A 24,770-nucleotide genomic window follows, 5' to 3' on the forward strand; every position below is an offset into this window, starting at 1 on the left:
GGCCGGGAGCTTGCTGGTAGAGCTTCCTGCCACACGCTCCTCTCCCTAACAACTGAGTTGTGTGAGGCAGAGTGGAAGTATTTCTAGGAGGGAGGAGACCGTGATTGGGTGCCAGGGAGGGGGCTTGCCAGGCCAAGGCACAAGGGGATTGGTGAGGCAATCATGCCGCTCCCTAAGGGGTTTGCGAGCTTCTGCAGCAGCAGAGGCAACCTTTGTTTTTGGTTTCAACAAGTGCCTATGGGACACGCCACTCTTTTTGCAGGCACAACTTTGCACCTCTCGGGGGGGCGTGTCATGGCCCAAACTGCTCAGGACGCTGCCTAAGCCTGGCCATGCCCCCAACTCCACCCCCTCCTCCGCCTGAACACCACGCTCCACCTCACTTCCGCCCACACTCAGGCGCAGCCCTCAGGCGCTGCTGCCCTCGGGCGGAGCAGCACTCAGGTGGCCCCCCACCCACATAACTCCCCTCTACTGTGGCGGCGCCAGTCATATGTTGGTGCAAACCCTTCCTGTGGCCACATAGCGGCTGGTCTGATCCCAAAAGACTTTCTGCCCCCCCCCCCTGGATTGTGCTGTTAATATACCAATAACATAGCAAAATTATTATTTAATTATACTTGAAATATGACATATTTTAATCCTAAAATAACAATATATAATATAGGTAATACTTGTTCATTCTCATAAATGGAGTGGGGGGAGGCGGTGATGAATGGTGATGAATGGCGGTGATGAATGGTTATCCACAATTATAAATATCTATGGTGTTTTACATGGTATTTTTCCACATGGGCTTCGCTCAGTGTGGGCTTTTTTCCATATGGGCATTTTTCCATGTGGGCATTTTTCCACATGGACTTTCTTCCTATGAGCGTTTATAAACGTGGGGGTTTTCTGTGAGCTTTTTTCCTGCGGGCTTTTTTCCTGTAGGCTTTTTTTCAGTTACCTTATTCAACATAGAGGGAAAAGGTCAGATGAAATCAGGGGTAAAATTTCTGAGGTAACTCAATATAGAACTCTAAAATAAATTAGTATATGCACAGAATTTAGTTTGAATGTTTCAGGCAATTCAGTTTCATAAGTTTTTCACAGTGACTTAGGATGTTAGAGGTATGACTTTAACCGTTTGCTGACTAAAGACTTGGTCAGTATTTGTCTAATTTTCTGACTACCTTTTTACAGTGATATCTACTTTCTCCTCCTCCTTTTTCCTTCAGCTGCACTGCTACTGCAGTAAACAAAACTATCTTTGTGGTAGCTCCAGGCCTGGCCCAAGGGGACATGGCACCCCAGACAGCCTCAATGCTCACTGCTCCACCCACCCTCCCAATTTTAACACCCGGGGAACTGGTGGGGAAGCGCCAGTTCAAAGGGCTCTTTCAAGGTGTCCCCCACCGATCAGCTGATCGGCGGGAAAAACCGTTGGGAGGCCGGCACTCTCCGGTTGTTCAGTGCTGGGGCACAGGTGGTGGTGGGGAAAACCAGCAAGCCACTGAAAAAGTGGCCACTGCTGTTTCCTCTCTACTTCCCTCCCACGCAACTCATTCTTCCTCTCCTTCCCTTCCCGTCACCTCCCCCCCATGAAATCAGAGTGCACTGCCACCACCACCACCCATCCCTCCTTTCCCTTCCCTGTCCCTTCGCCTCCCCCCCCCCTGGCGATCATAGTGCACCACACCTGGGCTGTACCAGCCCCGACAGAGCATGCATGTTATCTTTCGGAGAAGGCGCTGGAGGCACTGGGAGGGGGAGCCAAGCCTACTTCAGCGCCTTCTCAGAAAGATAAGGTCACGCTGCATTGGGGCCAGTACAGCCCAGGTGTGGTGCACTATGATGGTGGGGGGAGGCGAAGGGATGGGGAAGGGAAAGGAGGGGCGGGTGGTGGTGGGTGGGTGGAGGCAGGCAAACTAGGCACTTGCCTGGGGCACCGGGAGGGTGGGGGAGCCCAATTTGGTGCCCCCACCCTCCCAACGACCTAGGTGACTGCCTAGTTTGCTTAGTGGGCGAACCAGCCCTGGGTAGGCTCACTGCCAAAACAGAAACAAAGCTTTATGTTAAAATGCGTTGGTAATGTACATTTCTTCAGGCTGACTTATACCCTTTTGGGGATGACACTGTTTCAGGGGCTTTGATGTCTTTAGTTCATAAATTCTCTTCAGAAATTCAGGTGTCACAGCTTTTGAACAGCAAACAGAACAGATCTTTATTCACGCACACACAGGTGGGGTTGGGATATTTACACAGGACAGTCTTTTGTTTTCATTCAAGATGCTTCACTTTAATTCACTCTAGGCAGATGTTATACTGGTATAGCGTATGCAGTTACTTTGTTGGTGGCTCTGAGAACACACAAAAGTTATTCCACTTCTCCTGCTAATATCTCCTGTCATTCCTAAGACTCTCTTAGTCTGGACTCCCATCTCTATACACCATAATTACCTCAGTTTTGCCGGACCTATGAGACTATCCTTGTCTCTACCCAGGCCCTTTGACAAGCCTTTCCATTTCCAGACTCCTGGTCTTTTCTCAACCGGGTAAAAGCTTTCTCTGAGAAGTGTGTGTGACACTTTTAACACCAAGGAGCTTTCCTGTTTGAGGCTCCTTTTATTTAAATACCCTCTCTCTCTAGGCGTAATCAGCAGAATTTGGTCTCTAGTAACAGTTTCCCCTCAAACTGTCTGCTTCTTCACAGATCTGCTCTCTAGGGCTGAATGCTCTGACTGACCCTCTCACTAACTTTTACTGCTTTTTATCAGTTCCTCAGAATTCTAAGCAGTCTGACATCACAGCTCTTAGTCATGTGACCTAGCAGCTGTCTTGATTCCTTGCTGCTTAGCTAAAAGCCTTGAAATCCATCACAAGAGGTTTTTGTTCCAGTGTTTCCCAAACACTACAGTACACTTTGAGCATTCACTGACTCTTTTGGTTTCCAGAAGTCTGGGATACTCTATACTGAACCCCAACTCCTTCTCTAAACACACCAGTACTCTTCCTTTTATCTGACTTTAAGGTTTCACAGGGCAGTTTCAAACTACACTAGACCAGGGATCTCACCACTCTTAAGAGCTGTCTCCCTGTTTTAACTGGGTAGGAAAATTTCTTCTCTCACTAGAAGAGCTATCCACTTTTCTGTCCTGAATGGGAGTCTTCACCTAATACCCACTCATCCTTGCCAACCTTCCCCAGTACTCCATCTGTGTTAAACTGCCAGTCAGGGCTGAATTTAGACACTGTCAGTAAACTCTTCTCAACTAGGGCTGAAATCAGACAATTCAGTCAAGGCAGCAATCGGAATGACTCTCATCTTTCTCAGCTCAGCTGATGCTAACTAATCAGATTGCTTAAAGCAGCTAGTCACTCAAGGCTCTTTCTGTGAAGAATTAACCCTTCACAGTCCTTCAACTGTTTGTACAGAATTTCTAAGTTGAAAAGAGTAGCATGTCACATTGGGGAGTGGGGAGACAAAGACCCTGCATATCTAGAATTTCTAGTTCTGTCCACAAATCCCCAACTTGGAAACTGAGTGTGGGGTGTTATAATGTACAAGGGATTTCCCATGAAAGTTCATAATTAACTAGCAAAGAATCCCAGTATTTTGTTCTGTAAAGATCATTGAAAACTGTATTAACCTTAAACCAGGGCTCTTTTTCTAGCAGGAGCTCCCCTGCATATTTGGCCATGCCCCCCTGATGTAGCCAATCCTCCTGGAGCTTACAGTAGGCCCTGTACTAAGAGCCCTCTAAGCTCTTGGAGGATTGGCTGCATCAGGGGCGTGGCCTAATATGCAGAGGAGCTCCTGCTAGAAAAAAGAAAGTACTTTCCTTAAACAGAAAGTACTCCAACAATTCAAAAACTAGTACTAGAGAGTGCAAAAAGAATGAAAGAAGAGAATATCCCACCAGACTCAGACTGTAACCAGTGGTTGCAGGCTTTCAAAAGAAGCCACCTTGAAGTTCTTAGACCCTGAAGATTGCACCCCCTTTTCAGCAACATCATTATACTATCGAGAATGGAAATTTATGATAAGTGAACACATTTTCCAGATTTGCCTTTTCAGACCAACTGAAACAAAACAGCTTTTTTGCATGCTTATCCAGAGTTTGAAATATTTTAAGTAACTTCTTTGCTATTTCAGAAAACAGAAAGTTGCTTGAGAGTTAAGTTCCATAAAAAGCAAAGACAAAATAAGAAGAAAAGGTGATCTTAAACACATTTTTATGCAGGGGAGAAAAGTGATATTTGGAAAAGCTTGGAAATGCCATCCTGTTAGTCCAAAAGAGAAAGGTGAAAAAAGAACTTCAAAGCCTCTGTAATGTATAAAACTCCTCCCATGTTTGTTCCACTCACTGCAACTGTGTGCTCATATACTGCCTATTACAGCCCTTCTTCTGCACTCAATCCTACTATTCAGTGAATTAGATCCTGATTTTAGTGAATGAGAGTTTACAGAAACAGATTGCTTCCTTCTTCCAGTATCTCCCTATGCACCCTGAAAAAATCTGGTGCAGTTCAGGAGACCTACCTAAACAGTATGCAAAGATAAGGGAGGATTTCATCCAATTCGCCTTCTGCCTACAGTGCCCCTCCCCTTCTCTGGATAATTTGCCACCACAGACTACATACATTGTTTCTTTGCTAGGTAGCAATCCCCCACACCATTCTGATACCCTGTTCCCTGGAAGAAGTTCTGCACCCTTTACAGAGGAATATGGCAGGCAGAAATTCAACAGGTAGATCATAAAAGGAAAAAGTGACAGGCCACCTTAACTGCATTCTCAATTATGGCAACCCTTTCCAATATTACAAGCACATCACAGCACTGTACTTTCATATCTGGCATCAGCTGTATAAACTTATTGCAGATACATATAGATGTGCTATGGCAAACTGATGGGTGAAGGGGGAATTGCCACCTTACTTACTGGTGAGGCTTCTGAGCCTTTAATAGGTACAGGATGACAAGTCAACATTAAAGTGATGCTTTCACTATTGCTTATGAGATTTTCTTCTACAAACACAAAACTTTGAATACCTATCTCATACAGTAAGTTCATACTTGCAGCACTAGCTCCTGACTCACAAGAGAGACCCAGTAAGCTACCTGACATAACACAAATGTACACAATGTTTATCTATTGCTCAACATATTCATAGCCAATGAACTATGACCAAATGAGGTGTTGTTCAGCTTTCATAGCTGCTCTATAAGTGCTGCACCATGTACTCACACTCCTCCATGGAAGCTTTAAAAGTTTGTAACTGGCCAGCCTACCCCTCCTCCTCCATGCAGCAAGAAGGTTTATGAGATAACATGACAAGTCATTTACAACTACGTACTATATAGGAATGCTACCATACAGAAGTATCCCCCCCCTTTAAAAAAAAAAAGCAGAATTCATGTGTGGCATGACTGGTCAGAGCATATTCAGTTGTTGACCCTGCTAAAGATGGCTCAGTGGAAGAGCAGCTGCTTTGCATGTAGAAGGTCCCAGATTCTGTCCCTGGCTTCTCCAGTTAAAAGGACCAGGGGGTGTGAAAGACCATAACCAGAGACCCTGGAGAGCTGCTTGCCAGTCTGAGGGGACAGTATTGGCTCTGATGGACCAATGGTGTGATTCAGTATAAGGTAGTTTCATGTATGTAGGTATGATAATTGGATCAAAGGAAGCACAGGGTTCCTGTAAATGTGTAGAACAGAGGAGGCGGGGAGGAAATTCTGAGTACAACTTCTCACCTCTTCTACAACAAACTACTGCCTCAAACATACTTGGTTCTTAACAATTTTTAAATGCCTCAACTCCCTTTGCATCTGGTCCATCTATTCAATAACACTAGAGCTCTTGAGCTCACTTACTGCTCACTTTTGGTCTTCCCATTAACCAAGCTCCAGAATTTATAGAGATCAATATCTATTTATAACATTTCCAAAATGCCTTTCCACCAATGGAGGCATGAAAGGCAATTAAGCATGTAATTGGAGAGGAACAGAAGTGAGAATGATGAGCTGCCAGCGCAGGTAACCTTGCTCTAGCCATTCCCTCATAAATCTCTATTATCGGTCACTTCTGCATAGATCCATGCCAGGCACAACCTGGAGTCTCTTAACCATGAAGGAACTTTTGAAGTTAGACACCCCCCAAGATTGTCTGCATTTGTAATTAGGTATCTCCTTTATGTCTTTTTCAAAGTAATGGTTCAAAACTAATAGAGCAAGGTAAGCTAGTCAGATATTTTATAGCCACATAAAAGCTGTAACTGGGTAGGTTACCAATTCAGATTTGTCAGAAGCTGCTGCAATAAGCACTTAAAATCCCAACATTTATATTCTTGCTTCTTTCATTAGGACTGATTAGAATTTGCCAGAATGCCTGTGACAATTTCCTTGGCTCTGAATTTAAATCTCTGCATCCTTCTATGAACACAGTGCTACTTCAGTCCAACACAGCTACCCACCTGAATGCTTTTAAGAAGTCAGCATTAAACTATGCCAGTTCTCAGGTGAGTTACATAAGAATTTCAGAAACAACATAACAGATGTATCACGACAAAGATTCTCATTTAGGAATTTTTACTATTAGAAGTGTCACCAATTGTGACTCCTCAATAGTCACACTGGCTATTAAGAAATGGAATCCAGGGTTAGCTATGAAAAAGTGTTCAGTTGTGCAAATAGAACTAGAATGAATTTTCAGTTGTTTCTATTAAGCTCTGTTGAATAAATAAAATATTAAAACTATGGGAGAAGAAAGAAACACTTTCCAAGAAACTAGAATTAATGTTAGGTTGAACATGAAGGGCACATTTATTGGGTATTATTTCACTTCAATAAAGAATCAAGAATTAAGGACTGTCTTTCATTCCAAGACTCATTAGTAACTTTGGTATATTAAATGACAAATTATCTCACATTTTTCCAATACAGGTTCTTAAATTTCAGGTTTGCTGAAAGGCAAACTACACATTTCTGTACTCATTTACACTAGTTTGCCTGTAGTCCCTGCAGCTGCAAACTGCTTCTTTTAAAAATGGGTGAAGCCCAAATGGGCTTGATGCGGGGAGGAAGGGCTCCCTCCCCCCACCTCTCCCAAGCAGTTTTCTAGCACAAAATCAGTGTTGATGGGGATTTATTTCATGTGTAGTTTCATTGCATATGGAGCAACAAAAAAACTCCCTCCTTAGCATAGTTTTTACATGAGAAAACTGCACATTAGAAGGCAGGAGCCCTTCCTGTCTCCACAGTGCCATTCAGAGCCCATTTGGGTCCTTTCTCTCTTTTTAAAGAAGCAGTTCCTAGCAGTTGCTGTGTGACTTGAGGGAACACTGGCAAACGAAAGTAAACCAGTGAAGAAACCAGTACGGTTTCCCTCTCATATAAAGTAGATTGACTGGCTGGTTAAAAAGAGGGCACTTTCACCCTAGTAAAATTTGCAGCGATTTCTGAAGACCAATGTATTAATGCAGTTTCAATAACAGGAAGTCAACACAGTGCACCATCTACCGTTAGGTAAGAATGGTATGTCAGGAAGTTGCATCTTTGTCGTTCAGTATTCAACACTTTATGAGGGTGTACTGTTATTTACCCTTCTATTTAAGCTTTCTGAAAGCAGATATTTTTATTCCATTTTTTTTCCTTTTTGCACATTTAGCTCTGGCAACAGATTCAAGCTGCAATATATAGTAAGTAATAAAAAGCAATAAAATGCATTCTAATTGTTATATTACATTTTGAATGCTAGTAAGCTACAATGATAAAAATATAAATATCACCAATGTTCTTGATAAAAATTTATTTTAATGCAATATATTACAGCTTCATTGAGCATGATTGATTTTTGCTAATATTTACTGTTTTTCAAGGCTACTGGCAGCTCAAGTGAAATACAGGATATGTATTTCACTTACAGGTGCGCCCTCTAGTGTCTTCAGAGTACCATAAATATTTAATGCACCAATGCACATTTCACTATGTATGCTTACTTGCTCCCTTCTTCCCCTTATGCACATTTCATTTCTCCTTCCTCTCTGAAATAACACAATATACAAAAGGTTTCCCTTTAACTACATGAGGTAGCATAGAGCTGATTATCTCAAGAAGAAAGTAGTGCCTTCAGAGAGGCTTTGCTGCCGAAGACCCAATAAATGAATAGACATTTAGGAGAGGCCACCAGATTCTGCACCAAGAAATTCAATGACAAATGCATCTGCAAATAAAAGAAAAACTACTCTTGAACAGACAGGAAAGAATATCTTTGTTTTGTTCCACATGTAGAAGACTTCAGTGACACAGCAGGTTTTGCCCTGTTATGCAAAAACTTGGGCTTACGTGACTTAAGGCATTGTGTGCATCATGCATACACAGTGGTCCCTGAACATATACAGCAAGCTTGCACTGCCCAAATACAAAAACTCTGGATTGATGTAATCAGCAGCACACGATTGGAGATTTAAGTGGAATTAAACCTTGAACTCTCTGCAAAGTGATACCAGAACAGCACTAAAAACATACCTTGAGAAATCCGCATTAAGCAGCTGTAAAGAATAGGGCAGTATTATAGAATAAGTGTCTACTTAAAATCTCAGTGTCCTATCTCTGTATAGAGGAGCATGATGGACTTTATTAATAATAACCAGCAGGCCTCACAGGTGGCTTCCACATGGGTTTGCCCCAAGATCAATGCTTTTGGAAAGTTTTTTTCTCGGTTTCTCCACAGCATTATGGCATATTGGTTAAACTCCAGGAGTTTCCCTGGTTTTTTTCTAATATTTCTCAAACCTGGTCTGCTCCAAAGTTTTGAGAAAGATTACAGTGAAGCCTGAACAACTGTTGTATAGGTGGGAAAATCCAAATTTTCCTGTCCCCTGTGGCAGCCATTTTCCCTGACCTTGTCCCTATGGCAGCCATTTAACCCGTCACTGGGAGCTTTTTATCTTTTTAAAAAATCAGCGCTTAAAAGTCTTTCAATACACCGCTGTACTGATAGGTGTAGCCATTTATCTTAATCCACAGCTTTCATTTTTTAAGTCTCTTGCCCCTTCCTTTATACAGACAAGGAAGTATATCTGTAAGGAAATGGCCTAGAGACTAATTTTTTTAAAAAATGAAAGTAATTCAGATAAACTGCTTTACCTATTGAGACAGAGGTATTTCAATATAATGATATTCTAGTGCCAATCTAAAGGAAATTGCAACAGTCCTACTGGCCAGGGGAAGTGAGCACTTCTGAGGACTGGGGCACAAAGCCTGAAGTAACCTGCCATGTGGAAGCCAGTTTGCTGCTGGCTTTATCTCAGCCCTGCTAGCAAAGGAAAACCACAAACTCCTGTCCCTGTACGGGAGACATCAGAGTGTGTAATGCTTTATGTCTACCTCATCCATTAGCATAATACACATGTTTAAGATATTAACAGTTTTAGACTATTTTTCTGGTTTCACTACAGCAATAGCTGTTTCAGAAAAAAGGATTTGACTTGCCACATAAAATAAGAAAGATAGCTAATAGAATACAAATGGCAGTTGTGCATGCTTGTTGTTTAAGTAGGACAAAATTCCAGGGCCCAAATATGAATATGGTGTAACCTGTCAAACTATTTTCCATCTGTTACAGGAATGTGAGCATCATGCTTTCCAGGGAGATGTGATGGAGCTCTATGAACTCTTCCCAGCTGTGACTGAGTGTTCTGAAAATCTAGATATCATTTAGGGGAATAGAGCCATTGGTCTGCATATCCGTTGTATCAACTTGGTTACATATATTATACATTTCCTGTGTGTAACTTTGCCATATGATAAATAAAAAATAACCTTAATCAGGTTGATCTTATTACTTTCAATTTCGATATCTTACTACTCCTTCGTCCAGAAGACTTCCATTGAAAGAAAAATCTCTTCTGCAAGAGGGCTACTCCACATTTAGCTGAGTAGAGTGGCCAGATTCAATACAATGTGAATCAAACCCCAGATCTACTAAACAGACACAGCTTTCTATTTTATCAATATGTTCCAAGAATGACGACACCCATTTTAAGAAAAGGCATTTATTATTAGCACACCTGCCAAAGTTCCTTAAGAGCAATATATGCAGTCTTTATCTGAAAGAGGCAGTCTGCTTCCAAATACAAGAATGGCATGATAAGGGACTGTCAAGTAATGTGAGACAATGGTCACACCAAACTTCCACAGTGCAGGCTGAAGCAGCACAAATTACCTAACATTTTAGAACAGCTGTGGCTGAATACTGCCATTCAAAGAGAATGTATCCTCACAAAAATTAACAAGAACAGAACAACTAATGCTCATGCTTTAAGGAATTAGTACTCTGCTCTCTTCAGGATTAAAACTTTCCTCTGAACAGAAGTATTTTTTAAAAAATAGAATGCTTCCAGACAAAACATTGTTATTTTCTTTAAAAATTCCCCCTATTCTCCAGTCATATGCAATCCAAGTTTTATCAAGATCTACACACAAAGGCGCTTTTGTCCTCTAGTGATGCTTTCTGCTGCAAAACTGTCTTGCACAAAGGAACACTTGACATACTAATACATAATTAGACAGCTTATAGTTCATAAACTTAAATACCATAACAGGGGAGGAAAGAGAGTTCTATAACAGAAAATGGCAGAAATTGGCTCCATAGTTTGCATGTTTTGGGGGTTTTTTGGTCTGAACTTCTTCCCCGTTGCAGAACAGCATGGCTTTAAACCTTGGGAATACTATAGTAGCAGTACAGATGATATTATTTTAAATGGTAACACCAGAGAAGAAACACAAGAAGAGCAGTTGTTTTTCTTTTCCACTGTTCGTTGTAATCTTCAAACAGAGCAAATCAATAGTAAGACCATGTGTAAAGAGTCACTCTGGTGGCTAAGTCAGTGTCCAGCACTATTTATTCTAGTTTACACAGGAGGAAAGGTCAAAGGGTCTCTACATTTTGCTTCCCAAATTAAAGCTATTGGCTTTGCTTCTTTGCAAGGTACCTGGAGAAAAAAAGAAATAGAAGATTAGATCAGATGTGTAACACTATTAACACAGAAAAATCCCTAAAAACTGATGTCATGCAGCTTTGGGTTGAAAAATATTGTTCTAGTATTCTTTAGTATTACTTAAGCATTCACATTATACAATGACTGTTGTTCTCTAATTTAATTGCTTAAGAAATACCAAACAGCACTAGAACAATATGCCACCCCCCATGCTGTATGACATGAGTTCTTAAGAAACAGTGTGATATAATAACCTGGCAGGACAAATAGAATTCAAATTAATCTTTCATTTGTTGTCAAGCTCAGCAAGTTAAATAAACTCTAAAAAGGCTTCAGGAACCTTACCTTTGATAAGTCCAAATTTAAATAGATGGGGGGAAAGTCTTTGGAACTTACCAAGGAAAAATGATGTTACTTAATAATCATCCTTCCAATCAGCTTTCTAAAAGGATATCAGCCAGCACAAACCTCATGGTCATAGCATTAGTAAACTTGCAAGAACATTGAGTTTCTTTTTATTTCACCAAATATTTTAAAATGTATCACTAGTGGGAAAATGCTTGAAAAAGCACACCATTATTGTATTGCCCTCTAAATACTAAGCAATATGATGAACAGCATTTCTTAATCATGACCTTAAACCGTATTGTGTTGGGGACAATAAACTGAAACAGTTCAGAAAAGACTGAAGTGCTGCCAGTGATACAATTGAATCAGAAATAAGGATTTAGCCAGTTCTATACAGGGTTGTTGCATAGAATCTGGGAGTCATCTGTTGCATGAAGCTACTTTGTCCAACTCTAGCAGGTTTACTAATTCTAGCCCTCCTTGGATAAGTATGACCTGGACACAGTTACCTATTCCACTACATGACCTTGAGGACTCTTTAGACCACAGTTGTAACATTACTGATTGACAAGGAAAAGGGAGAATATATGTTGCCAATACTTAAAAAGCCCAGCTAGCTACCAGTTCATTCCCAGATACAACTAAATGTTCTGGCTCTTCTGTTTAAAGCTCTAAATGATTACAGGCCTGAGTCTCAAAAGGACTACTTATTCCCAGGAACCATCCTAGTTATTAAGATCTGCCATAGAAGCCCTTGCTTTGTTCCTGGCCTTCAGATGATGAGGCTGAGTGACTACCAGAGAACAGGGCATTCTGTCTATGAGATTATCACTGAGCACCCCATTCACAGCCAAGCTTCATAAAACGTTTCCATTTCTTTGTCCAGGTTTTTAGTCAGACATAAAATGTTTGGTCTTTGTCTATTTAGCTAAACCCGTTACTTGAGTTTACTGTACAAAAAGGTCTCTTGATCAGTGTTCCCTCTAAGATGAGTTAGCGTGAGCTAGGCTCACAGATTTTTAGCCTCCAGCTCACACATTTTTGTCTTAGCTCAGGAAAAATGGCCCCAGAACACAATAATGAATGCAGTAGCTCACAACTTTAATACCAGTAGCTCACAAAGAAAAAAATTTGCTCAGAAGACTGCAGCTTAGAGGGAACATTGCTCTTGATTAGTAGATAAAATAAAAGTAGTTTTAAACAACTATTGCAGAGTTCCTAGAATTACTGAGCACTGTAGAGTGTCAAAATTAGCATTCATCAGCCACTTTGCAAAGCAACATGAAGACCTGTCACACAACTTTATAAGTGGTAAGCTCTGTGTTACATTATTCCCACTGTATGACAAAGTTTCTAAAATGGCACTTGTAAATTTTAATGATTTCACACTTGCCGTTACAAATTTCTTTCCTTTGTCTATTAATGTAACTTTAAAAAGCAAATAAGCTTTTTCTAGAAGTTAATCTGTCAAAACCTGAGTTTAAATTGATCTCCCAAAACTGGGATTCCAGAAATTACATTTGAAAACTCTGACCTGAAAAAGGTATAATTATTATATCCAGGTCCAACAGCTTCAAATCATTGGACATGCAATGTTACCTAGCTTCTATATTCTCTGGGACAAGAGTAAACCTCATTGTACAGCTAAACTACTCACAAGTGACCAAACTATAATAAAATCAGTGCCATGCAGCAAAGGTTTGATGGGTTTGGAGCACATTCTATCATATGGCATGCAGTCACTGGTGGTGGTAGTGGTGGTTGGGAGATCACAAGTTTCTTTAGTAAGCCCCTTCAACTGGAAGACAGACTAGCAGTGGTCTCTTGACTTTCCAGAATGCACATCATATAGCAGCACAATAAAAATGAAGTGAAATGCAGCATCAATCATTCTCGGAGTAATTATCAGCCAAGCCAATACAATTCAAGCCTACAGTCATATTAATGGAGATTCTCTCTTATGCACACACTGTGAACGCAGTTTTCTTTAACAGTCACTAGTTGCTCTGTTATTTGTGTGTCAACTTAGCAAAGGCTGCACTAGAGATGTGAGGGCTCTGCCCCCCCCCCAAAAGCCCGCAAAACCAGTTTTTCCCCACGCAAGGCATTTCCCTCAGCTCTTCCAGATGGAAAAATAGGAAACGGTGGAAGCATTAAAAAAAACAAAAAAAGTTCCTTGAACTTTTCTTTTTGACGGGTGAAATGTTTTTCAAGACAACACTTTACTCACTCAAAATGCAGAGCATGGAAAAGTCTCAGGGTTTTTGTTTCAACTGGAAAAACTGGGAAATGTGGGGGAGTCCTGAAGAATCTCCTACATATGTTCTGTTGGAATGAGTGATGTGCTAAGACAGCAAAGCCCGCAGCAATGTATAGATATTTTGCTTTAGTACTGCAATTCTTGCTTGCAGAAAACTAATATATTAATACTTTAAAATCCATAAATATGCTAATTAATATAATTATATGCTATTGTAATATAATTTTATATGCTAACAAATTTATAAATGATGCATTTTATGTTGTTAAAGCAGTAAAATGGTTTTAGTTTGACAGGAAATGTTGCATATATTTTCTTTTCCCTCAAAAATAGGAAAAAAAGTGCATTTTCTCAGGACATTATAATTCCTGCACAGTATATTAATCTTTTTTAAAAGCCTACAATGTAAATCTAGATTACCACACAACTTTTGGGCTTATTAGAAGGCTATGCAGAACTGTAGAAAGTTTGTATCCAAATGCTTCATCTAAGAAGAAAAGGGGGAGCAACAACCCATAATGGTCCAAAGATTTCATGCTATCAATCAGAAATAGGAAAAGCAGGCAGCTGCTCAACTCTAGAGAAAAATGCTTTTAATGGCACCTCCTTTCTTGTTAAACTAAAAACCCAGTATGCATTTTTACCAAGTCAACTGCAGTTAAATATCAAGCAAGAAGTGAAGACTGCCAAGGCACGTACAGGATACGCAGCTGGCAGAACCTGAGAATTGCAGAGCATTCCAGCCTGAATCAGCAGAAACACTAGTTATTAAGTGTATCAACAGATGCCACCAAGGTCACTGGGTCTTCACTTCATATCTATTATCTAACTGAGGAAAACTCTACTTGTTCATGCTTTGGTTGCTCCATACAGTGATTTGATCAACATTAAATGACTTATCCCCTCCCCATACGCATATGAAAAAACAAGATGCTATTAAATTGGCACTTTAAGAACATATTCAAATCTCCTCAAGGCCAAAGCTGAAGATGGAAAGGCAAATCACTCAATTCTGGCAACAGATGCACAACTCCTGACCCCTGCTGATGGACCTGAAATTAATTCTGATTGGGCTAGAAGGCAGGGCATGCTGACATTGCCGCAATACATTACTGGGCAAGAACAATATTAATCCTTACCTTTCCCAGTGTTTGTGGTTCAGCTCTAAAAAGTCATCTAATTTTGCTATTTCCTTGAGGTACTGAGTAAGTTTTAGAAGCTCCTTATCTTTATCTCTGTTTAAATGTGCCTTCATGAAGGGCTTTATCTGTTAAGACAGAACACAAGCATGAATGACTTGCATTTTAAAAAGATACATACAAAATTTAACAGTATAACATTGCAACCTTTGCAGTCTAAGCCCAGGACTACAGCTGCTGCTACCACTAAAATTTAGTCTAATGACTGGCACTAAATAGATCTGTCTTGCCAAGCAGCCTCCATCCTTCCTTCCAGCAGCAATCTGCAATGACCTCTACTGTTTCTATGTTCACAAGATCATAGACAAAGAGACATTGTCAGTTCCAGCAACATTCTAAAGCAGCAGTTATTTCAAAACTTGCAATTCTCCTTTGCTGTAGGTTTCACATTCCTGAGAATTCACAAGTGCTCTGTTTGCATTGCATATTCTATTTCTACAGAGGGAGAAGAGGAAACTGTGAATTTATGTTTGTGAAACAAATTATATATAATATGAGGGCCATTGTTCAGTATTAATAATCATGGTCAAATCCTACTTATTTTTTATTTACAAATTTACCATATTTTTCGGACCATTAGACGCACCGGACCATAAGACGCATCTAGTTTTTAGAGGAGGAAAACAGGAAAAATTTTTTTGAAGCTGTGCACCCAGATCTGGGCACCTTCCCCCTCTCATTCCTGCCTCCGATCCCAGCCCTTACTAGAAGCGGCAGCTGAAGCCTGGCAGACAGGCAAGCTGCCAAGCGCTGCCTTTGCGGAGGGGGGGGATTCCTCTCTGCCTGGCTTCAGCTTGACAGGGAAAGAGGAATCCCCCCCCCTGCAAACCCAACCCAGCGCTTCGCCAAGCGCTGCCTTTGCGGAGGGGGGGGGATTCCTCTCTGCCTGGCTTCAGCTTGTGCTGATAGCACAAGCTGAAGCCACGCAGACAGAGAAAGAGGAATCCCCCACCCTCCGCAAACCCAGCACTTCGCCAAGCGCTGCCTTTGCGGAGGGGGGGGGGGTGTTCCTCTCTGCCTGGCTTCAGCTTGTGCTGATAGCACAAGCTGAAGCCACGCAGACAGGGAAAGAGGAATCCCCCCCCCCTCTGCAAACCCAGCGCTTGGCGAAGCGCTGCCTTTGCGGGGGGGGGAGGGATTCCTCTCTGCCTGGCTTCAGCTTGTGCTGATAGCACAAGCTGAAGCCACGCAGACAGGGAAAGAGGAATCCCCCCCCCCGCAAACCCAGCGCTTGGCGATGGGGGCGGAGGGAGTGATCTCGCTGCTTGTCTCCCAGCCAGGCACGCAAGTGCGGGGCAAGCACGCCTGGCTGGAAGACAAGCAGCGAGATCACTCCCTGCAAAGTGCTGGGTTGGCGATGGGGCGGAGGGAGCGATCTCGCCGCTTGTCTTCCAGCCAGGCGTGCTTGCCCCGCGCTTGCGTGCCTGGCTGGGAGACAAGCGGCGAAATCGCTCCCTCTGCCCCCATCGCCAACCCATCACTTTGCAGGGAGCGATCTCGCCACTTGTCTCCCAGCCAGGCACGCAAGGCCCCTCCCCCCCTCATCTTTTAGTATTCGGACCATAAGACGCATGCACTTCCCCCCCCACTTTTTTTGGGGGGGGGAAGTGCGTCTTATGGTCTGAAAAATACGGTATATCATCCCCTTTTGGGTCAATCCAAACCACCAAGACACCTAACAACTAAGAACAGTATACAAACACAACATAAAACAGGTTAAGAGCAAAACTAAAACACATACACACTTGTATGTGCTAAATAAAATGTAATAAAATACATTCATACATACATACATATATACCAGAGAAACTTCATTTAAAAACACAGGGCTGGAAACAGGACTAATTGAGGAAAGGCCAAGCTAAACATAAAACTCTTCACCTGTTGGCCAAACACAGTGATAATAGGAGACAGATTACTATCCCTTGGGAGGAAGTTCAACAATCTCAGCACCACAACCAAAAAGGCCCCCTCCTAGGTTGCCGCTCATCTAATGTCAGAAGACTAGGACACCCAAAAGAAGGACCCCAGAAGGTGACCATAGCACTCGGGGAGGTTCATATGGGAACTGGCAATACTTTAGCATGCTGGCCCAGACAACACAAGGGCTTTAAAGTTCAACACCTGCACCTTGCACTGGATCCAGAAACATAAGAATACAAGAGTAGCCATGTTGGATCAGGCCAATGGCCCATCCAGTCCAACACTTTGTGTCACACAGTGGCCAAAAAAACCCCAGATGCCCTCAGAAGGTCCAACAGTGCGGCCAGGACACTAGGAGCCCTTCCACTGTTGCGCCCCCAAGCACCAAGAATACAGAGCATCACTGCCCCAGACGGAGAGTTCCATCTATACCTTGTGGCTAATAGCCACTGATGGACTTCTGCTCCATATGTTTATCCAATTCCCTCTTGAAGCTGGCTATGCATGTAGCCACCACCACCTCCTCCTGTGGCAGTAAATTCCATGTGTAAATCACCCTTCGGGTGAAGAAGTTCTTCCTTTGATCTGTTCTAACCCGACTGCTCTGCCATTTTATTGAGTGCCCACGAGTTCGTGTATTGTGAGAAAGGGAGAAAAGTAATTCTTTCTCTACCTTCTCTATCCCATGCATAATCTTGTAAACCTTGATCATGTCACCCCTCAGTCGATGTTTCTCCAAGCTAAAGAACCCGAAGCATTTTAACCTTTCTTCATAGGGAAAATGTTCCAACCCTTTAATCATTCTTTAATCATTTCTACACTTTTTTCAATGCTATAATATCTTTTTTGAGGTATGGTGACCAGAATTGTACTCCAAATGAGGCCGCACTATCGATTTATACAGGGGCATTATGATACTGGCTGATTTGTTTTCAATTCCCTTCCTAATAATTCCCAGCACACTGTCTTGACATTTTCAGTGAATTATCTACCACGACCCCAAGATCTATCTCTTGGTCAGTCTCTGCCAGTTCACACCCCATCCACTTGTATTTATAGTTAGGATTTTTGGCCCCAATGTGCATTACTTTGCACTTGGTCACGTTAAACCTCATTTGCCATGTAGATACCCACTTGCCCAGCCTCAACAGATCCCTTTGGAGTACCTCACAATCCTCTCTAGTTTTCACCACTCTGAACAATTTAGTGTCATCCGCAAACTTAGCCACTTCACTGTTTACTCCCAACTCCAAATCATTAATGAACAAGTTAAAAAGGACCAGACACAGTACTGAGCTCTGCAGCACTCCACTGCTTACCACCCTCCACTGCAAAAATTGCGCACTTATACTCACTCTCTGTTTCCTATTAACTAGCCAGTTTTTGACCCACAAGAGGACGTGTTCTTTTACCCCATGAGTCTTGAACTTACTTAGGAGCCTTTGATGAGGAACTTTATCAAAAGCTTTCTGGAAGTCAAGATAAACAACATCTATTGGATCCCCTTTGTTCACATTTGTTAATTCTTTCATCATTTTATTATCATCCTCTATCTTTTGATCAGGTAGGCGATAAACTCCCAGAGTTAAGCTTCCTTTTGGGCCCACTATTTCAACCCAGATAATTTCTAGAAGCGAATCTAATTCTCTTACCTTCTCAATCTTACTGGACTGTATACCCTATCTGACATACAGGGCCACCCCACCTCCAACCCTTCCCTCCCTATCCTTCTGATACAAGTTATATCCAGGAATCGCCATGTACCATGTCCTCATTCCACCAAGTTTCTGAAATACTCACAATGTTTATATTTTCCCCCAACACTAAGCATTCCAACTCCCCAATTTTACCTCGGACACTTCTAGTATTTGTATATAAACATCTATAATTTCTCAATGCAATAAAATGGAGAGTCCCCATCCCCCTGCTGGCATTCTGCCATCATAATTGTTTTTTTAATATACAATCCCCGGGGGGCGTGGCATTGCGGGCTTAGGAGATGGATGCCTGAAAGGAAAGCTCCGCATTTGCCTCCCGTAATCCTATCCACCACAGCACCCAGCGTCATCCGCTATACTAATTTATACTTGCAAATAGCATGGGAATGTCTGAAAGCCAAAAGGCAAAGACAAAAAGAAACCAAAAAAGTTCCATGAAGGACTATTTTCCAAGAGGACCCAGATCTAAGGCTCTGAGAGCGGCATCCAATTCAGCTGAGAAAATGGCGTCTGGAGGCGGGAAAACCGCATCAGATGAACTTGCTGCTTTTCGATCAGAGGTAATGGAAGCTTTTAAAAATCTGGAAACTAATATGACTGATAAAATATCTTCAATGTTACAACCACTTTCTACCCAACTGGCAGATTTTCAAGCTTCCCTAGAGAAAGTGGCGGAGACAGCCGACTTTGCTTTTAATATGGTGAGAATGTCTCAAGATGATGCACAATATTTTTACAAGCATGAAGAATGGGCTACAGCTAAAATCATCGCGCTTGAAAACCAGTTAAAAGCGAGGAACGTTAAAATTCGCTGACTCCCTGATAATTCAGCTTCTCCTAATGACTTGAAAGGACTTATTAATGCATGGCTATCAAAAGAGATGGTTTCTCCGAGTTAGAACTGGGTACTTTAGAAGCTGCTTATAGAATCGGCCCCATGCGTAGACAGAAAATTTCAATGCCCAGAGACGTTCTAGTCCGCTTTTCAACCGTTTCCACTAAAGCCAAGCTTCTACGCAAAGCCCGTGCTTCCAGCTCATTTAAACTGGGAGATCATAACATCCAAATTTTGCAAGATTTGTCTGCTGAAACTGCAGAGATGTAAGACTATGAAACCAATTATTGAGATTCTGAATAAAGAGAACATTCGGTATCGCTGGATTGCTTTTTATAAACTGAAAGTCATAATTCAAGATCAAACATATATGGCTTGGGATCTGGAATCGGGAATAAGCTTGCTATGTGACTTTAAACTCCATGTTCCTGAGAAACTGTTGGAAGCAGCCTCCCAGGAACACGCACTGTCTTCCAACACTAGATGGCGACGTGTCCCTATGAATCGACCTATTCGTCCTACATCTCCTAGCAGTTGAACTGTTGAGAAATGTTGATTTTTAACATAACTAGAATGCTTGAAGATTAATGTTGTTTTTAATACCCATTGTATAACTTATTGTATGAAATGCTGTTAGCCGCCCTGAGCCTGCTTCGGCGGGGAGGGCGGGATATAAATAAAATGTTATTATTATTATTATTATTGTCAGATAAAGACTTTCTCTTCAAACGTTATGTGATAGTACAGTTATGAATGTACTTTTGCTGGCTTGTTTGGGTATATATGTTCTGAGTTTGTTCTCTGGTATGCTTAAACTGAGTGACTATGACAGCAAATTCTCTTGGTGTACCTTGTATGTTATGTCTGTGTTGCGTATGTTGAGGCTAGAAATGTATGGTAATAACTATGTAATATAAGTCAAATGAATATGTTGTCTGATGCTGGAGGAATGACTGTTGGAAGTATGGTTTTGAATGAGTAATGTATGATGTGGGGTGTGAAAGAGTGGTTATGATATATTATTTTATCTGGAGATACAATGAAATTTTGGATTGTTTATTCATTTATCTGATATGGCTGGTTGAGAGTGAGTGTTTGGGACTCTGGAACTTTGATTTACTTCTGGAAGAATATGTGTCTGGGTGTGTGTTGAACTCTCTTTTTTTAACTTTTATGAGATCTTTGGAATGAATACTATGTGGTTTGGAAGAATGGTTAGGAGATAATGTTTTGACTGGAAATATAATGAAATTTATGATTGCTCATTTATTTGTCTGGTATGCATGCTAGAGAGAGAGTGTTTGGGATGCTGGTAATTTGTCTTATACCTGGAAGAATAGGAGTTTGGATGCATGATGAATTTTCTTTTCAGCTTGTATGAAATCTTTGGAAATTTTGAGGTGGGTGGGTATGGTTGTGCCTAATTTTTTTTTTCTTAATACTTGGTAATGCAAATCAACTCAGTTGGGGTTAGAAATTTCTTGTGGAAATATATAAGCTTGTTGAAACTCAGGTTATTGTATGGATGTTTGTGACCAAATATGTTAGCAATGGTAAGTTGGTTGTGAGATTCTTGCTTCTTCATGAAAGGAAATGTTTTATAATTGGAAAAGGTTTTATATGAAAGTTCTGCATGGCTAAAGCCACTTGGTGGGAAGGGTGGGATATAAATCATAAACTAAACTAAAAACTAAACTAAAGGAAGGGGGGGTGGCGGCAGTTTAAAATGTATGTATATTTTTCTTTAAAATGTGTAAAAGCTGGGCTGTTAAAAATAACATCTTTATTAATTGTATTTGGTGGTATGGGAGGGAGGGAGGGAAAATGGAGACTTTCCGTTTTTCTTATAGCTCCATTTTGCTGTTAACTTTTGAGTGAAGCTGCTTAAAGGGAGTCGCTATTTTTTTATAGTTCAAATTCAAATATACTTGCGTACATTGACTTTCAGCTTTTCTTATAGCTTCACTTTTAAGTGAAGCTTCTTGAAGGGAGTCTTCACTTTTTTGTATGCTCAATTACATAAATACTTGCAAATATTGACTGTTGTTTTCCCTATTTGGGGTTAGCAGAAAGTGTTGATGTTTTTCGAGGTTGGTGGCTTTTCATGTGGAGTCACTGGAGTTGGTTGTTACTTGTTCAAGTTATGGGCAGTGTGAGTTTATGGCAACATTTTGGAATATTTATGGGGGTGCTTCTTAAATCTTACATGTGCATTTTTTATTTTTTTGCTGGCAGAAAGCGCTTACGTGGCAAGTCCTTCATGGACTTTTCAACTACTTTGAAGGTCATGCGTTACTTAAAAGGCATATTTTTGGCAGCCAACATGAGGCTATTGAATTCTTACTGTGAAAGAGTTTTGATTTGTGATATTCTTATTTTTTTCCCTTTAAATGGCTGAATGTCAATTGAAATTTCTATCTTTGAACTGCAATGGTTTAAATAATTTAATTTTTAAAAGCGCATTGCTTCTGCCATCTCTCGTCAAAAACCAGACATAGTTTTTCTGCAAGAAACGCATCTCAAGAATAGTCATTTTAATGTTTTCAATCAAAATTTTTGGTTCACCAAATTCAGGCTTTGGGGTCTTCTAAGGCACAAGGAGTGGCCATTTTGATTAGCAAATCAGTTCATTTTGTTTTAGAAAATATGCTGATTGACCCAAGAGGACGTTATGTTTTTGTCAATGGGATTTTTAACGGACATCAATATACAATGGCGTCAGTATATGCGCCAAATGAGGGTCAGATCGTGTTTCTAGAGAATACTTTTTCAAAGCTGAGGAACTTTCATACTGATCCTATTATTTTGGGAGGGGATCTCAACTACGTAATTAATCCTTCTCTTGTCAGATCTCACCATGGTCCCTTACCCTCTCCAGGTAAATCTTGCTCTCATTCTCAGGGATTGACTTCTCGTAACACTTTATATGATATTTTGCAATCTTACAACCTTTGTGATATATGACTCAAGCACCAGACAGAGAGAGATTACACCTTTTTTTCCTCTAGGCACCAGACTTATTCTAGGATTGATTTTCTTTTAGTTTCTGAATCCATTTCTAATCTTTTTTCTCGAGTGGACATTGGTCCTATGATCTGGTCTGATCATGTTTGGGTGGAAGGAGGTTTGAACATGATGGGCCAAAATTCGGCTTCATTTGCTTGGAGACTAGACAAAAAACTTCTCTCAATGAAATCTGTTACTGATTCTATTGAAGCAGATATTAAGGAATTTTTTCAATTTAATTTGGAGTGTGGGGTTCCCCAACATATTGTTTGGGACTCCTTCAAGGCTGTTATTTGGGGCAGGTTCATAGCTACTGCCTCTTCATATAGGAAAGAAAAAGAGAGAATTAGTTTTGAGTTGCTGTCCAACATTAAAAAGTTGGAAGAAAAATTTTAAAAGTTCAGAAGTAAGAAAGTATACCCAAATCTTCTTATAGAATGGAAAAAATTAGAATTGTTAGAGGTCTCCAAGATTCAGAAAAAAATAGCATTTGTCAAACAAAAGTATTGGTTCTGAACCTCAATCTCTCAAACTTCTTTTGTGGAAAGTAAAAAAGAGATTAACCTCGATGACGGTTCCCTCTATTTGGACTAAATCTGGCTCCTTTAAATATTCAGCTAAAGACATTGTGGGTGTCTTTAAACAATATAATTCTGTTTTATATTCGTCTTGGCACCCCTCACCTGACCTTATTAAATCTTTTTTATATACTCACTCAAATCTTAAACCGCTTTCTTCGGCAATTCGATCCTTCTTGGAGCAACCATTCACAGCATTTGAAATTCAAGAGACCATTAAATCGTTAAAACCCAACAAATCGCCGGGCAGAGATGGATTTATTCCTGAGTTTTACAATTTTTTAACACTTTGTTGGCCCCTACTCTAGCTGATTTTTGTACTCTATTTGTAACTTTGAATAATTTTCCTGCCACTTGGTCTCAAGCAAAAATTATAGTTCTCCCCAAGAAGGGCAAAGACTTGTTAGAACCTAGTTCCTATAGACCTATTTCGCTTCTCAACTGCGATTATAAAATCTTTACAGCAGCTATAGTTTCAAGTCTTAATACCTTTATTGGGACTTACATTCACCCAGACCAATCTGGATTTATCCCAAACTGTGAACTAACTGATAATACCAGAAAGGTTCTCAGTATTATACAATATTGTAGGAAATTCAATGTAGACTCATCTTTTATTTTATCAATTGGTTTTGAGAAGGCCTTTGATTCTGTTGAAGTCCCTTACCTTATCACTCTATTGGAAAAGATGGAATTTGGTCTGGTATTTATCAAAATCATTTGAGCTTTATATCACTCCACGTCTGCTATTACTCATGTCAATAATTTAGATTCAAAAGAATTTCAGTTATCCCGTGGCACCAGGCAAGGCTGTCCCCTTTCCCCCCTCCTTTTTGCTCTGGCAATTGAGTCTCTTGCCAATGCTCTCTGTAACACTCCTGAATTTGTGGGGATATGTATCAATAATCAGCATATTAAACTTTCTTTGTTCGCGGATGACTTGACACTTTTTTTAACCCATCCTGATTCCTCACTACCGGCTATAGCAAATTTACTATCTCTGTTTGCTTCTATTTCTGGGCTTAAATCTAATTAATCTAAATCCATCTTATGCCCCATGGTAATATCTAACATTCTTCAAGACTTTATTTATTCTAATTATCATTTTAAGAAGATTGGTAAGTGTTGGACATATTTAGGGGTGAATATTCCCATAAACTTAAGTGATATTTTTAAAGTCAATCACCATCTTTTAAATAATGATATAATTAGCTTGCAAAGAATAGGAATTCTTTCATTCCTTGGAATGAGAAAATTCAGATTATTAAATCTTTCATTTTTCCGAAATTTTTATTTTTATTTAGAGCTATTCCTATCCTCATTCCTGATTACTCGTTTAAAGCATGAAAGCGCTCCTTCCTTAAATACATTTGGAATGCAGGCATACCCAGAATTGGTTATTCTACTCTTATTTGCCCTAAATTCTTAGGAGGCCTGGCTCTTCCTGATCTTCGTAAATATTATGAAGCGGCTATTTTAGGTGGACATTAAATTTTATGACTCATCGCAGCAAATGGATTGGAAAATCACAGAAAGTTCTTATCTTGGTTGTAGTTCATTTAATACTTTACTTTGGGAAATCCCAAGATGTAGGCCATCCGCTATAGCATCTAATGTCTTTCTTAAAGCTGTCTTTCAGACTTGGGACAAACTTTGTAGTCATCCAGCTCCTTCAATATCTCCTGTTTCTCACTTTTTAGGACTTGCTTGGTTTCAACCAGGACATCCATACAATTCTTACTATGCTTGGAGACATGTTGGCATCTGTAGTTTCAAAGACATTATGTCAAAAGGTACCCTGCTTGATAAACAGACTTTAGATAAAAAGGCTGAGAAGTCATTATCTTGGTTCGAGTATCTGCAGGTGAAACACCTGATAACATCTTTTTCTAACAATCATAATCTTGGGTGCGCGCTCAC

General features: G+C 40.6%; 1 protein-coding gene across 3 annotated transcripts in view; it reads right to left on the reverse strand.

Annotated features, from left to right (window-relative positions):
• Positions 1-10,022: 10,022 nt before the first annotated feature.
• Positions 10,023-24,770, reverse strand: part of UBLCP1 (ubiquitin like domain containing CTD phosphatase 1) — a 143,130-nt gene continuing 128,382 nt past the window's right edge. For all 3 annotated transcript variants that reach the window (XM_060240229.1, XM_060240226.1, XM_060240227.1), the window contains exons 10-11: positions 14,731-14,858; positions 10,023-10,977 (exon numbers count right to left, since the gene is read on the reverse strand). In XM_060240229.1, the coding sequence (XP_060096212.1) occupies positions 10,950-10,977; positions 14,731-14,858 (156 nt within the window). In that variant the 3' untranslated portion in view covers positions 10,023-10,949. The remainder of the gene's footprint in view (positions 10,978-14,730; positions 14,859-24,770) is intronic.

Source organism: Heteronotia binoei, chromosome 5 (assembly GCF_032191835.1).
Source record: "Heteronotia binoei isolate CCM8104 ecotype False Entrance Well chromosome 5, APGP_CSIRO_Hbin_v1, whole genome shotgun sequence".
NCBI classification, from domain to species: domain Eukaryota; kingdom Metazoa; phylum Chordata; class Lepidosauria; order Squamata; family Gekkonidae; genus Heteronotia; species Heteronotia binoei.